General features: G+C 38.5%; 1 protein-coding gene across 1 annotated transcript in view; it reads right to left on the bottom strand.

Annotated features, from left to right (window-relative positions):
* zfpm2a (zinc finger protein, FOG family member 2a) overlaps positions 1-6,930 on the bottom strand; it is a 163,866-nt gene extending 156,936 nt beyond the window's left edge. The window contains exon 1 of the mRNA XM_061262790.1: positions 6,648-6,930. Within this exon, the coding sequence (XP_061118774.1) occupies positions 6,648-6,687 (40 nt within the window). The 5' untranslated portion in view covers positions 6,688-6,930. The remainder of the gene's footprint in view (positions 1-6,647) is intronic.
* Between the last annotated feature and the right edge of the window lie 5,355 nt (positions 6,931-12,285).

The raw sequence follows: 12,285 nt of genomic DNA, 5'->3' as shown, positions 1-12,285 counted from the left end.
ACGTACTAGATTGTGACAGTCCTATAATCAAAGCTTTGTTTGGGTCTTAAAAGGACGTACTTGAACAAGGGAGGAATCAGAGGCCCTCTCCCATAATGGCCTTTGGACATCGATATTTAAATCTTACATCTATGTTGCGATTAGAATTCAGTCCTCTTTTTTTCTCTCGAAACAACAACAAAAAAGCTTAAATCGATGATCTTAGAGTCTAAACTAGATTCCTAAGCAGTTTGCCACTCTCAGCAGCAAGATAAGATAAACTTTCTTTGACCTAAGAGATGAAGTTGCCATGACGATCAGGGAGTCCACTTTCTATATTGATATTTAGCTGATGTAACAACAAATAGAACTAGATCCTGGTCCTGATAATGGTGATTAATTAATACCAATATTGATCCTACAAGCTCGAGACAAGGCTATTAACTCAAAGGCTGAAAGTCAATTGTTACCTGGGGCTCAATAGACATCACTGATATTAAATCTGTATAAAGTGAAAACAAATGACTTAGGTAACAGAAAAACAAACATATTTCTGCAGTTAAAAAGCTCAATTTGAAAACTTTGACCCTGAAAATTTTTTTTTTCCTTCACCGCTCTGGTGACTATTGGTAGAAAAATAAACAAACACAAATGTCACATCCAAAAACCACACAAAAATATTCCTGATAATTCAGAACGAGGTAACTACGTAGCATAACCTTTCCACTACTCGGGCCTCTCTTTCTTACAGTAATCTGTTTTCTGACATGTCTTTCACAGCTCAGGCAATATCACTTTCAAATTATATGCATAATAAACAAATGGCAAAATGATATACTCTTGCCTAAAGCAGTTACCGGAATGATTGCACAAGAATTCAGGGAAAAGGAAAGATAAAGAGGAAGCCATGTCAGGAAGTGACCTCCACCTTGACAAACCCTGCCTACCTTTCATTCTGCTTCCCGAAGCTGGGAAAAGAAAGCGAGAACACACACATTGCGCATTCTGCAGTAGCCGCGGCCTTCTCTACTGGGCAAAGAGCGGATCAGCTGGCATAGCTTTCCACAAAGGAAACCGACATTGACACATTTCAATGGATTCCACAGGAAACGCGTGTGACTGGTGTCGCATCGCATTCTCCGAGAGGAAGCGTTAGCGATTCTGGAAGTTTCCTTTCCATTTGCCTGTCGCTTATGCACAGTACAGTGCAGCGCAGTGAAGCGTTAATTAAACGAAAAACAATACTGCTCCCAAAAACAGGCGGGCTACTACGAAAATATGTTTGGTACTAAAACCGGGGCATGGTTTAAACACTAGTGTAATAGCACTACTTCACAAGGATATACTGTGAAGGCGAATGGTACTCTTCAGTGTAGACAAGGCAACTGCACAACAGAAGCTGTTATTGGCAAGGAACAGATGTTAGAGGGAAATTTGGCATGCGAGGACCAGCCTTCATGCGACATGGATCTATGAAGAATGCAACAGAAACGTCTTGATCATCAGACGGCAAGGGGCAAATCCTTAAAACGTGACTGAAAGGATTCCAAAAAAACTGCACGAGTCACACGTGAGAGATATTGAAAAAACATCAGACTGCACGTTATGCTTTAGAAAGCGAGTCAGCCAGGGATCAAACAGGCAAATAAATGTGACCTTACGGAATTTACCCAATGATAATATTGCACAAATACGCTGCAACTACTGTACAGAATGTGCATGGAAACTCAGGAAGACAAAATGAGGGAAATTGTTTATTGAATAATAAGCTATATGAGAAAATAAATGCAAATGTTCAAAAGATCAATCGGGGAGTGGCATGGTATGCCCCACCCCTTTCTTCAAATGACACTGCTGAAGAGCAGGAGTTAATTCACCTGATTGGTTAAATATAGGGTGTAAAAATAAATTCCAGAGCAAATCAACAGCATTAGTGATTATACCCCCACTGCCCCAGAATGTGCCCAGCGCAAGATGTTAATCCACATTCAGCAGACTAGCCCACAGATATCAAAATATGCATTTTGAACATATACAAATGGCGTTGCAATAACCGTTTGCACCAAGCAATTTCCCTTATGAGTACGGCTGTTTTATCTGTATATACCCACATTTCCCTGTTATCAGTTCAAAACAAGACAGATTGTGACTCATTACACATTCTGTATTCAGTATTTATCAGGAAAAGTAAAAACAGTTGCCACTGAGGCCTTAGAAGAACTAGTATATGTAACCAAAACTCCAGAATATTATCATTTTCAGTCAACATGCTTCAGTAACTTGTCTGAAAAAACAAGCTGCAATACAAAACAATCTTACTGTCATATAAATACCACCATTTGAAACACACATTATTCTGCAAGCATGCTATAACCCCTACACATTTTAGGAGCCTTCATGTAAACATACATATGGACACATTTTTATTAACGCGTGCATGCATATTTGTGGTTATCATTTCCATAGGACTGACTGTAATGCTTGCCAGAGCAACTTACTTAAGCCAGGCTGGTATGGGTCATGTACATAAAATGGCATAGCTGACATCAGTGAATACAAAACGCGCTGTAAAGCAATCAGTCAATTCAATAGGCACATTTGACTTAAAATGTCTGCACACTGCACTTGGTCTCAACACGCATTCAATAAACAATAGAGAGAGGTATCCCCCTACATCATGCATGGTCCCCTTCACTGCAAAACTTTGAGAGCAATTTTACAGAAAAATTACACTGAAGGGCCCCAGTTTCAATTCAGCCACCTCATATCTTTCTTTCCTATTAAACATCACAATGTGTTCACCCCTCTGAATGAGTAGAGGTATGGACACCATAAACAAGCATTAGGGGAGTGGAGGATGGAAGAGTGTGTGTGTGTGTGCGTGTGGGGGGGAGGGGGGTGCACACATCATATTCCAGCTAATCGCAATCCACAGAGCATCGGCTATATTTTCATCACTTCTGTCATAAATTTAGCTGACCGCCTCGGAACGGCTAACAATCTGGGCAATTTATTGGCATATTGGCAGGAGGTGATAAGGCTAAAAACAACAGCAGCTAGCAGCTGGCTTGCAGAGATGGGCTGATAACATTGATATGTGCTCCCATACAAAACACCTCCTCGGCAATCTGGGCTTTTTATCAAACTCTTATTACAATAAAAGTGTGCAGGGTTTTTCATTTTGTTAGGGGGGTAAAGGGAAGGGGGAAGAGGGGGGGTTGGGTTGAGGGAAGACCACAAATACAGAAAAAAAAGAAAGAAAATGAAAAAAAATCAGATGTAACGTTTCGCGGGGAAAAAAAACAAGGGGAAAAATACATAATTTATCACCGCATTATCAGGATATCCAGGCAGTCTAATCAAGGAGCACTGAGTGACTATTTTTTGCCTTATCATCCAAAGTGGTGGAAACGGAGAAGGAATTATCAGCCTGCTGCAGATTGCTGGGTTGGAATTTTAATGGTAATAATCGGGTTTCTGATGGTATATCTTCCTGGCTTATCTTTCCCATTATCTGGCCTTATCTCCCCAGTCATCGGAGCAAATTAATGGTGCTCTTTCACATTGCCTTTTTATCACCGCTCAGAGAGCACCCAAGGGGAAAGAATAAGCAAAATATTAAAATACTGCATAAATCACAATTTTAGATAACGGGGCAATGTATGCAGTGGGTAAGGGGGGGGGGGGGATTCAGGGTGGGGGGGGGGGGGGACGACGACGACTGTGCCCAACAACCTTTTTGTCCTTTAGAATGACTGTCTGTGATGACTTTCTGCCTTGTGTCTCCTCGGCCTTTCCAGAATTCCTGGGGTAGAAAAGACCCGGGCTCCTCGTGACCTTTCTGTTTGAAAACCAAGGCTTTGGTCCAGCACCGCGGGCCAACGCCGCGTTAACGAGATCACACACATGACATACATACACACCGGTGTAGGTCTCGGCGAGCGAACGCGTGTGTCGGCGCCTCGCCCCCCTCGCGTGTGACCCCCGAAACTCCCGAGCAACCGCCTCGCGATTGGTCCGCTCGCGGGTCGGCTCCTCTTATTGTTTCGCGCACGCTTATTGCGTGCGGTCGAAATAGCATAGCGTTTAGCGGACGCACGTGCTCACGGCTGCCCAACTGCATTTCTATACCCAGGCTCTGAAATGTTAGCTCGATTTTTGACAGGCATTTTGTTCTGTGGCATACACCCATACTCCGACAAAGTTTGCTGCACAAATTTAAAAAATGCTAAATGGCAACATACTTTACAAAGACATTCATCTCCAGAATAATTATTAAAGTTTTTACTTTTTTTTTACTTAGGCCTAAATGTCTTTTCAGCACTGCACAGTTAAGAGCTGTTTTTTTCTACACTTCGTACAAGAATGAATCAATACTAGAAACTGAGACACTGAAAACACACCATGGAGGGCCATGACTATGTGAGCATATGACTGGAAATTACTAAAACTCAGGCTTGATTACTTGGTATCACTAGAAAGTACTGGGTAGCCAGATAAGTTTATGAAAACCTCGGTAAGCTATCATTTTAAGAATGTCCACAACTTCACTCATAATGCATGTTTTTTACTCTTATTCACTGTCAATAATTGAGTGAAAAAACATGTAATAAATAATTACATTTTAATAAAAGATAAAATATCATGAATTAATACATAATTAAACAACAGTTTAAGAGCACTATTATTCACCATAGCCCAAGTCCATTATGCCATCATTTACAATGTAATCAACAGCATTACAAGCCCCCTCCACACACACTCTCAATCTCACACACACACACACACACACATGCGCGCGCACATAAGCGTACACACACACACACACACAGGCGCACCTGCAGGCACACATGCACATAAAATCAAGTTATTTTTCTTTTCCTTTTTTCTTTTTTAAGAAAATATTCCTGCATATAAAATAGTGCTGCTTGTAAAATAACAATCAATAAAGAAAAGTTTAAAAAATCATAATAAGTTGATCAGTGCTAATTGCAGGCTGCAGCACACATTCTGTCCTTAATATCGAGCCCAAGAGCAACATAGCAAGTATAAGAATTGTATGTCTATTTCCTTTCCATTCAACCAACACGAAAACTGAAAGATCTCTGAACGTGTTCCTGCTTTTAGCAACAAATCTCAAGTGAAGGCTTTACGATACCTCTTCCAGTTCTGTACACCATTAAGTCAGACAATCTAAATGCAACATTTTCACACTGACCAATTTACAAAGCAACGAGCAAAAAACCTGATACAAACACGCAGGTGCACTGTATGCTAGGAAGCAAATACTGTAACAGATTCATGCACGCAGACATTTTTGGAAGTTCACACTGCACTCGGATGGATTAAACAAATTGTGAAATATATGTAGAATGTAATTACTTAATCATTCAATATTTTGTGCTTTATAACTAACACAATGTAACTAACTAAATATTAAAGGTAAGCATGACAATCTTAGTTGAAAAAATGGACTGTAGAAAATGTGCTAGGCCATTGCAACTGTACATTGCCTGCAAGTGGACAATTTAAATTATTGAAATTGATTCATATAAATTCATTTTACAAGACATTGCATATTTTTTCTGTTTACCTTATTGTAATTAAAGTAATCCGATCGTAGTTGCCGATTTTCAGTTCCAACCATTCAAACCAACTATTCAAATCAATAAAAGTTATGAAAGCTATAACCCTTAAAATGTAAGAGTAACTTGGATGTTAAACCTAAATACAGCCCATGCTATGTGATAAAATTAGATTGTATTATAATCTGCTCAAGCTGTTACTTTATGAATGCAAATTTAATTTTATTAGTAATACCTAAACTGATGAGGTCTGTGAACGTCACTGCTGGACCTGCTGCTATATAAGAATAATTCAAACATGATAACCTTATTATTATTAGTAGTAGTCATAGTAGTAGTAGTAGTAGTAGTAGTAGTAGTAGTTGTCGTAGCACTAGTAGTAGTAGTAGTAGACGAGGTTTTGTTGTTGTTGTTATTGTTGTAGTAATAGCACTAGTGAAACATACCAAAAATACAAATAAAAAAAACCTCTAATTGCCTCAAACTCAAAAAGTGTTTTTAACACAAACATTAAATTTCACCCTTGCATTAAAACATTCTGTTCTCTATTATCCTGGTCACCCTAAACTAATCAACTACAATCAAAAACTAATTTTCTGATAACAAAGATGTCACTAATAACTGATAACTGTCATACATATGAACTTCATGAGTATATTTGACAATAAATGCATTCTATTTATTGAGAACTTATTTGTATACTAGTATTATGGTATCTAAAGTGTCTGATTTTATTTACGTCCATCAGTAACTGAAGGCGAACTTAAAAAGTGAACTGTCATACTTTTCACAACGAAGTTTCAAAAAACAGATCGTAAATCATTTACGAGCGTCCGTGTATAGATTATATAAAAATGAAAAAAAGGAAATATGTGAAAATATGACATGAGTACATGTCTTTCAATAGTATGTACAAAGTCAATACATAAATAATACGGTAACTGTCTATGTTTAGGAAAATGTCTCAGGTATCATTCACTGTAATACGGCCTTGGTGCTCAAGCAACCTTCGTTAACCACTTCTAACTTTTCCAACAACCTTAATTAGACAGTAATAGCATAGCAACGCTAAAACAAACTTACGTTTGATTTGCCTCGGGTTACTCTGCTTCCGTCGGGACATGCCTGCTTTGAGCTGGTCAGCGGATCCAGGTGTAACACTGACTGATCGATAGGTTTTGGTTCATCCAAGCGCCGACCAATGTCTGGGGTTTAATATGAAATTGAAACGAAAAGGGAACGATTTCTGGTCACTCTTGTTCACTGTCTCTCGCTCCGTCTCTTTCCTTCTTCTCTGGCGCGTTCCCTCTTACCCACTCTTTCTTTCTCTCTGGTGTTCTCCGAGATGAAGCTGCACTGAGCTGCGATCCGCACGGACTGACTGAAGAGGTGAAAGCGTTTCGCGCTTTTGTTTGAAGATAAGGTTTGTGCCTCCCCGGGTGCCGTACCCAGAGCCACTGAACTTGAATGACCATGTGCTGCTTATGTGTTGGCTTCTATCTTTCTGTGGCCCCAGTCATTATCGATATTTGTGGCAGAAAAAGTGGCAAATGATTCCACCACAAATCTGAAGGAGATCAAGTTACCGCTGTTTCTCAGGCCTACTGCCACTAATGACATAATAACTTATGTACTTGGTTAACTGTTAGATTTCAGAATTATAACAGCTTCATGTGCTTTTGAGATCTGAGGAAAAAAATTAATTCGAGTCAAAGCAAGTAGCCTCTCATTTAGCATGTCACATATATTAAGCCCACATGTACATTTTAATCTTGAGATTTTAAATGAAACACTTAACACTTTTAACAAACGTTTCTTAGTAAATAGAACAAGATATTTTGTGGATGCATGCTTTTGTTTTCCTATTATTCCGTAATTTATCCCATTGATAAACTGAATGACTGGCTCCTGAATCCTGAGATACTGTATCTTGCATCACAACAAAAACGTGAAGCAAGACACGAACTATCAAATACCAGCCTATGAAGGAGGGAGCAGCAGGTATAGACTGTCAAATTATGCCATAATGCACTCATTAAGGCTTTAGCCAGGGCGTGTGCACACGTGCGTCAGTGCTTGTAGCCTATGAAATATTTTTATTATGTATTATCTATTGTTATGATAATGATGATTCAAATTGATGGTGTGGGAAGGGATATGGACAGTATTTAATGCGTTTTTATTAATTAGGCTAAATATAAACGGTGACTCAGAGTACTTTTTAAAAACTGTCAGCCAATGAGAATTCATTTTCCTTGGTTTTGTGAGTGTGTTTTTTTTCTTTCGTTAAAGTAGTAGTCTAGCCAATGCGCACACAAGCGCGAACCCGCGTTCATAATTTTAGGAAGTAGTCTACGCTATGTGTAACTTCATTTCTGAATTTGTAGAAGCGTTTTATATATTGCATTTGCTTCTGCCTGTGGATTTGATTAATCGCTAGGGACAGTGCCCTATTCAACTTTTTTTTTTACCAGTTAGTTGAATCAATGGTGTCAAATGGAGGATTCCTGATATGACCAGCTCCCAAGTGGTCAGTATACTTTCGGACTCCCAGTTTTGGTTTGTTGTTCGTCTGCAATCTATTTGAACAGTATAATTTTTTTCTACATTTAAATCATTTACTGGACTAATATAACCTCGAAATATATGTTCGATATTTCAAACGTAAATTTGTGTTTTTTGTTTAGCTGTCTTGTTTTATAATTCAAAGTATTAACTGTGTAATGCAACATTTTTTCTAGGTTCGTATACTGCCAGCATATTTCAATTGTTCACAATTATATATTTGTATTTAACTATGTGGCAATACGTCTGCTGGTCGTGCAACATTTTAATCGGAAATCTTTCAATCAGTCTTAAAAGTCAGTTGCTCAAGCCTAAACAAGTTAAGATCTCGCGAAAATCAAATGACAAGACGTTATGTCGGAGATTCATTGTTACTACAACACCACAAGTTAAAATATTTAACTTAATTTCGTTATTGGTTCTAAAATGCCTAAACTTGAATCACGCATATCCTACATAAGTGTAACGTATTAGTGGGGGTAATTCACTTGAAACTGTTTCAGTATCCATTCTGTCGTCTTAATTCTTATAGGGACCTATCATGACGTTTGGTGCTTCGATCTCTACAGGAGGCTATTCGGATAAACGGAATTGTCTTTGGTCAATCAAAATATTATTAAAGGACATGTAATCTCAGCAAACTCAAATCGTGGTTGTGAGACCTCGAGTTGTATGGTATGATTAATTAGTAGGCTGTAGTATCACTGTACTAATTATAGTCCGGTTTGCATCATTGAAAACTGCAAATGAAAATAACTTCTGTAGCATTCCAGTTGGAATGTTGACATTTTCAATCAGGTGATCTCCCTTTCGGCCTATCAACCGTTTGAAAGGAATTTCACGTTAGTCTTGCACGTATCACACATCAGTATCACCTTCACTCTATGCGGGTCACTGCCATACACTTCAAATTGTTTTCTGGAACGCAGAGTAGGCGGCCACTTCAGGCCAGACTCTCTCACACTCTCTCTCTCTTTTCTTTTATACATTGGGGTTCACATCTCGCACTATTTTGTAGGCCACCGTAGCGAATATAGAAGTTAAACAGCCATCCTTTCTTTTATGTAACTTTGGTTTATTTATTTAGTGTGGCATGCATACATTTAAGTTTCATAACTTTACTCATTTTCACCTCATAATTGAGTACATTTGACCAGGAAAGAAAGGTAAGATAAAATGTTAATTTTTCATTTGGTAAATGTCTCTATGAAAATATATTCAATCATCTGTCATTAATCTTTGCTTTTATGAAATACACAATTTATTCTACAATGTACAGTGACTAAAATTAGTCTTCTACTGATTCGACAATGAGATTAAAATTCCCTGTATGAAGAATAGCTGGAATGGGATCAGAAGTTCTGTTTTAGAGAACTAGGAACTGACAGAAACACTGCCTACTGGGGACATCATCCATCCATCAATTTTTCCTACATGGAGCTACAAAGGACACTGTTGCTTTAATTTCCAGAATATTGATGTTTTAACAAATCTATACATACAGTATATAAGATGCTATATGTGTAAAATTGGATATGGCCAAGATCAGGTATGTTTAGAAATAATCTATTCAGTCCACTTCAGAATTTTGCTAAAACCTTATATTCAGTCACATCAGTAAAAAACTATATGTGAACAGGTAGCATTTTGATAACCTAAAATAACACTAAACAGAAACAGGAAAGGAATAGTTTGTATGGAGTGAATTTACACCCATATTATCATCCATAAATTGATCAATAATTCATTTTATGTATTGAGTGCCTTTGCCATGTCCATGGTGCTGGAACACCAGAAGGGGAAATAGTAAATGATTGCAATGCAGTTCACTCCTTTGCATGTTATAATGGTAATAGAGCTAACACTTAAACTTATAAGAGGGGTCTGTGGGGTCTAGGGTGGCAACTGCATGTATGGGTGCTTTGGTTTGAATCCTGGTCATCCCTGTATTTTTGTTTGAATCCTAACCATCCCTGTGTTGACTGTAATCATTATCCCACAGACTGCTGCATTATTGTCCATATTATCATCTGGGGATAGAAGGTTACGGTTGCCAGGGCCATCTCTGTCCCTTAATGCAAGATTGACACCACTGGAAAACTCGGGGCCTGCAACCTGTCTCTGTCAGCTGTGCATGATGTTTACAGACGAAGCTGTTCTGTTATGTGAACAGTGATTCCTGAACTAGAATGCCAACAAAACTTTACTGAACACCAATTTGTATTCATAGCTGCAGTATTAAACAAAAAGTTAAAGATATAACTTGAAATCCTGGGACAGCTTGTTTGAACAGTGTCTCAGAACAGAAACGATAGCTTTGTTCTTGCTTGGGTTTACCAAACTTTTGTGCCAAAAATACTTGGTTTAAGATTATTTGGCTAATTGAATGCTTGAAACTTCTTAAACAGTTTTTTGTTGTCATTTTTCTCTATTCCCACATTTTGAATGCCCAGTCATTGTTGCTGCCCCTTCGTTGTAATGTCCCTTGTCAGTTCTTTTGACTGTGTCATCTATCAGCTGAGCTGCAAGGTTATTGCACTGGAAGGCTGCAGCTTATAACTTATACATCTGGCACAGGCAGATAGAAGGCACCCAACTGAACAGACAAGTCACAGTTGTGTGATGACGTGGGGAATAACTTGCATACCAAAACCATCCCTCTCTTGGCCACACTATGGCCAATTAAGGGGCCCAGTGGGACGCCCAGCCACTGTCAGCCCTACAGTAAGGATTTCATTCTTAACTGTGGGGCGTGTCATTGGAGTAAGATATTTATCAGGTTATGGCACCTGAAAGTCCAGATGCTCAAAACTTTTTTTCAAACATTTCTGGCTTAGCTTCATTAACTAATGGATTAGTGCCATGCCAGGCATCAACCAGCTTGTCGGGAGCAATTGGTTGAGCTTGCTCAGGGACACTTTGACACACCCATGTTGGGGAATCGAACCACAACTCCCCGATTGCCAGAGAACCACCTGAGATAATGTTTAATAGTGTTTTTTATGTCACCTTGTTTATTTAAACTAATTTATGTTGGTAGGTCAGCTGAAGATGTAGTTCTCATTTGTAATGATGACCAGGGCAGGAAGCAAGCAGTACAGATGCATTATGCACATGCAGCACTATGCAGAACACAGTCAACAACCAGTAGCATAAACAACAAAGATAGGAGCAGGGTAGAACAGGTTGACAATTCAGGTACATAATTCAACAAAACAGCTAGAAAAATCTGTCTAGTGTGAGAGGACACATTTTGCAAAACATTTAATTGGCTGTCCATTGCCGCTTGAGAATTTATACAAGGCAGCTGGTTAAGGACAACATGTCAATTCCTGGGTGCATTATAATGATGGTGATGATCATGATCATGATCATGATCATGACCGTGGCAATGATTATCACAATCAATATTATTGCTTTAGCTCATTCTACATTGGAATTGTTTTAATTCCAGTTAGCAAAGCACTTTACTCAAGGACACAGAAGCAATGTCATACCTGGGATTCAAACAATCCAGAACTTTCTGTAAAAATACAGCTATATTTTATGGTTCATTCAGTGTAATACAGCACATTGATTGCTTACTATGGAAAGAGAATAATGGTACAGTACTTAAACTTTCCCCAGACCGTTAGCAGACCGTCCAAAGTAAATCCAAACAAGTGAACTTGCCCTTTAACCCCCTTTGCATAAGCGCCCTTGTGGCCATGGTGCCAGTGTCTTGAGACTGCTTAACTCAGATATTCAGTGCTTCTGCGACTATGCGTGGAAGTAACAAACTCTGTGTTTTAGTTCTATTGGTGAATGATACACCACAACTATGTGAAATACAGTTTCTAACTGCCATCACTGTCCATAGTTCGGGCAGTTAACAAGCACTCACTGCCTAGTCTCATCTACAACTAGTGTTGCACTCTGAACAATAGTGTATATCTGGGAGTGCATTATTTATTTATTTATTTTAATAAATAAAAAAATTCTCCATCAAAAAATTGTATTCTGGCATGGCAAAAAGATGAAGCCAAAAATAGTCCAAAGGTACATAATTATTGGCACCCTTAATAAAAATGGAGAAAAAAGGCTGCATATAATAAACAACATGGACAATGATCTATATGTTCAAACACACAGGAAAATATTCTCATGTTTCAATGTT

Source organism: Conger conger, chromosome 1, assembly GCF_963514075.1.
Source record: "Conger conger chromosome 1, fConCon1.1, whole genome shotgun sequence".
Taxonomy (NCBI): Eukaryota; Metazoa; Chordata; class Actinopteri; order Anguilliformes; family Congridae; genus Conger; species Conger conger.
The sequence above is the reverse complement of the archived record's forward strand: the minus strand, read 5'-3'. Positions and strand labels throughout refer to the sequence as shown.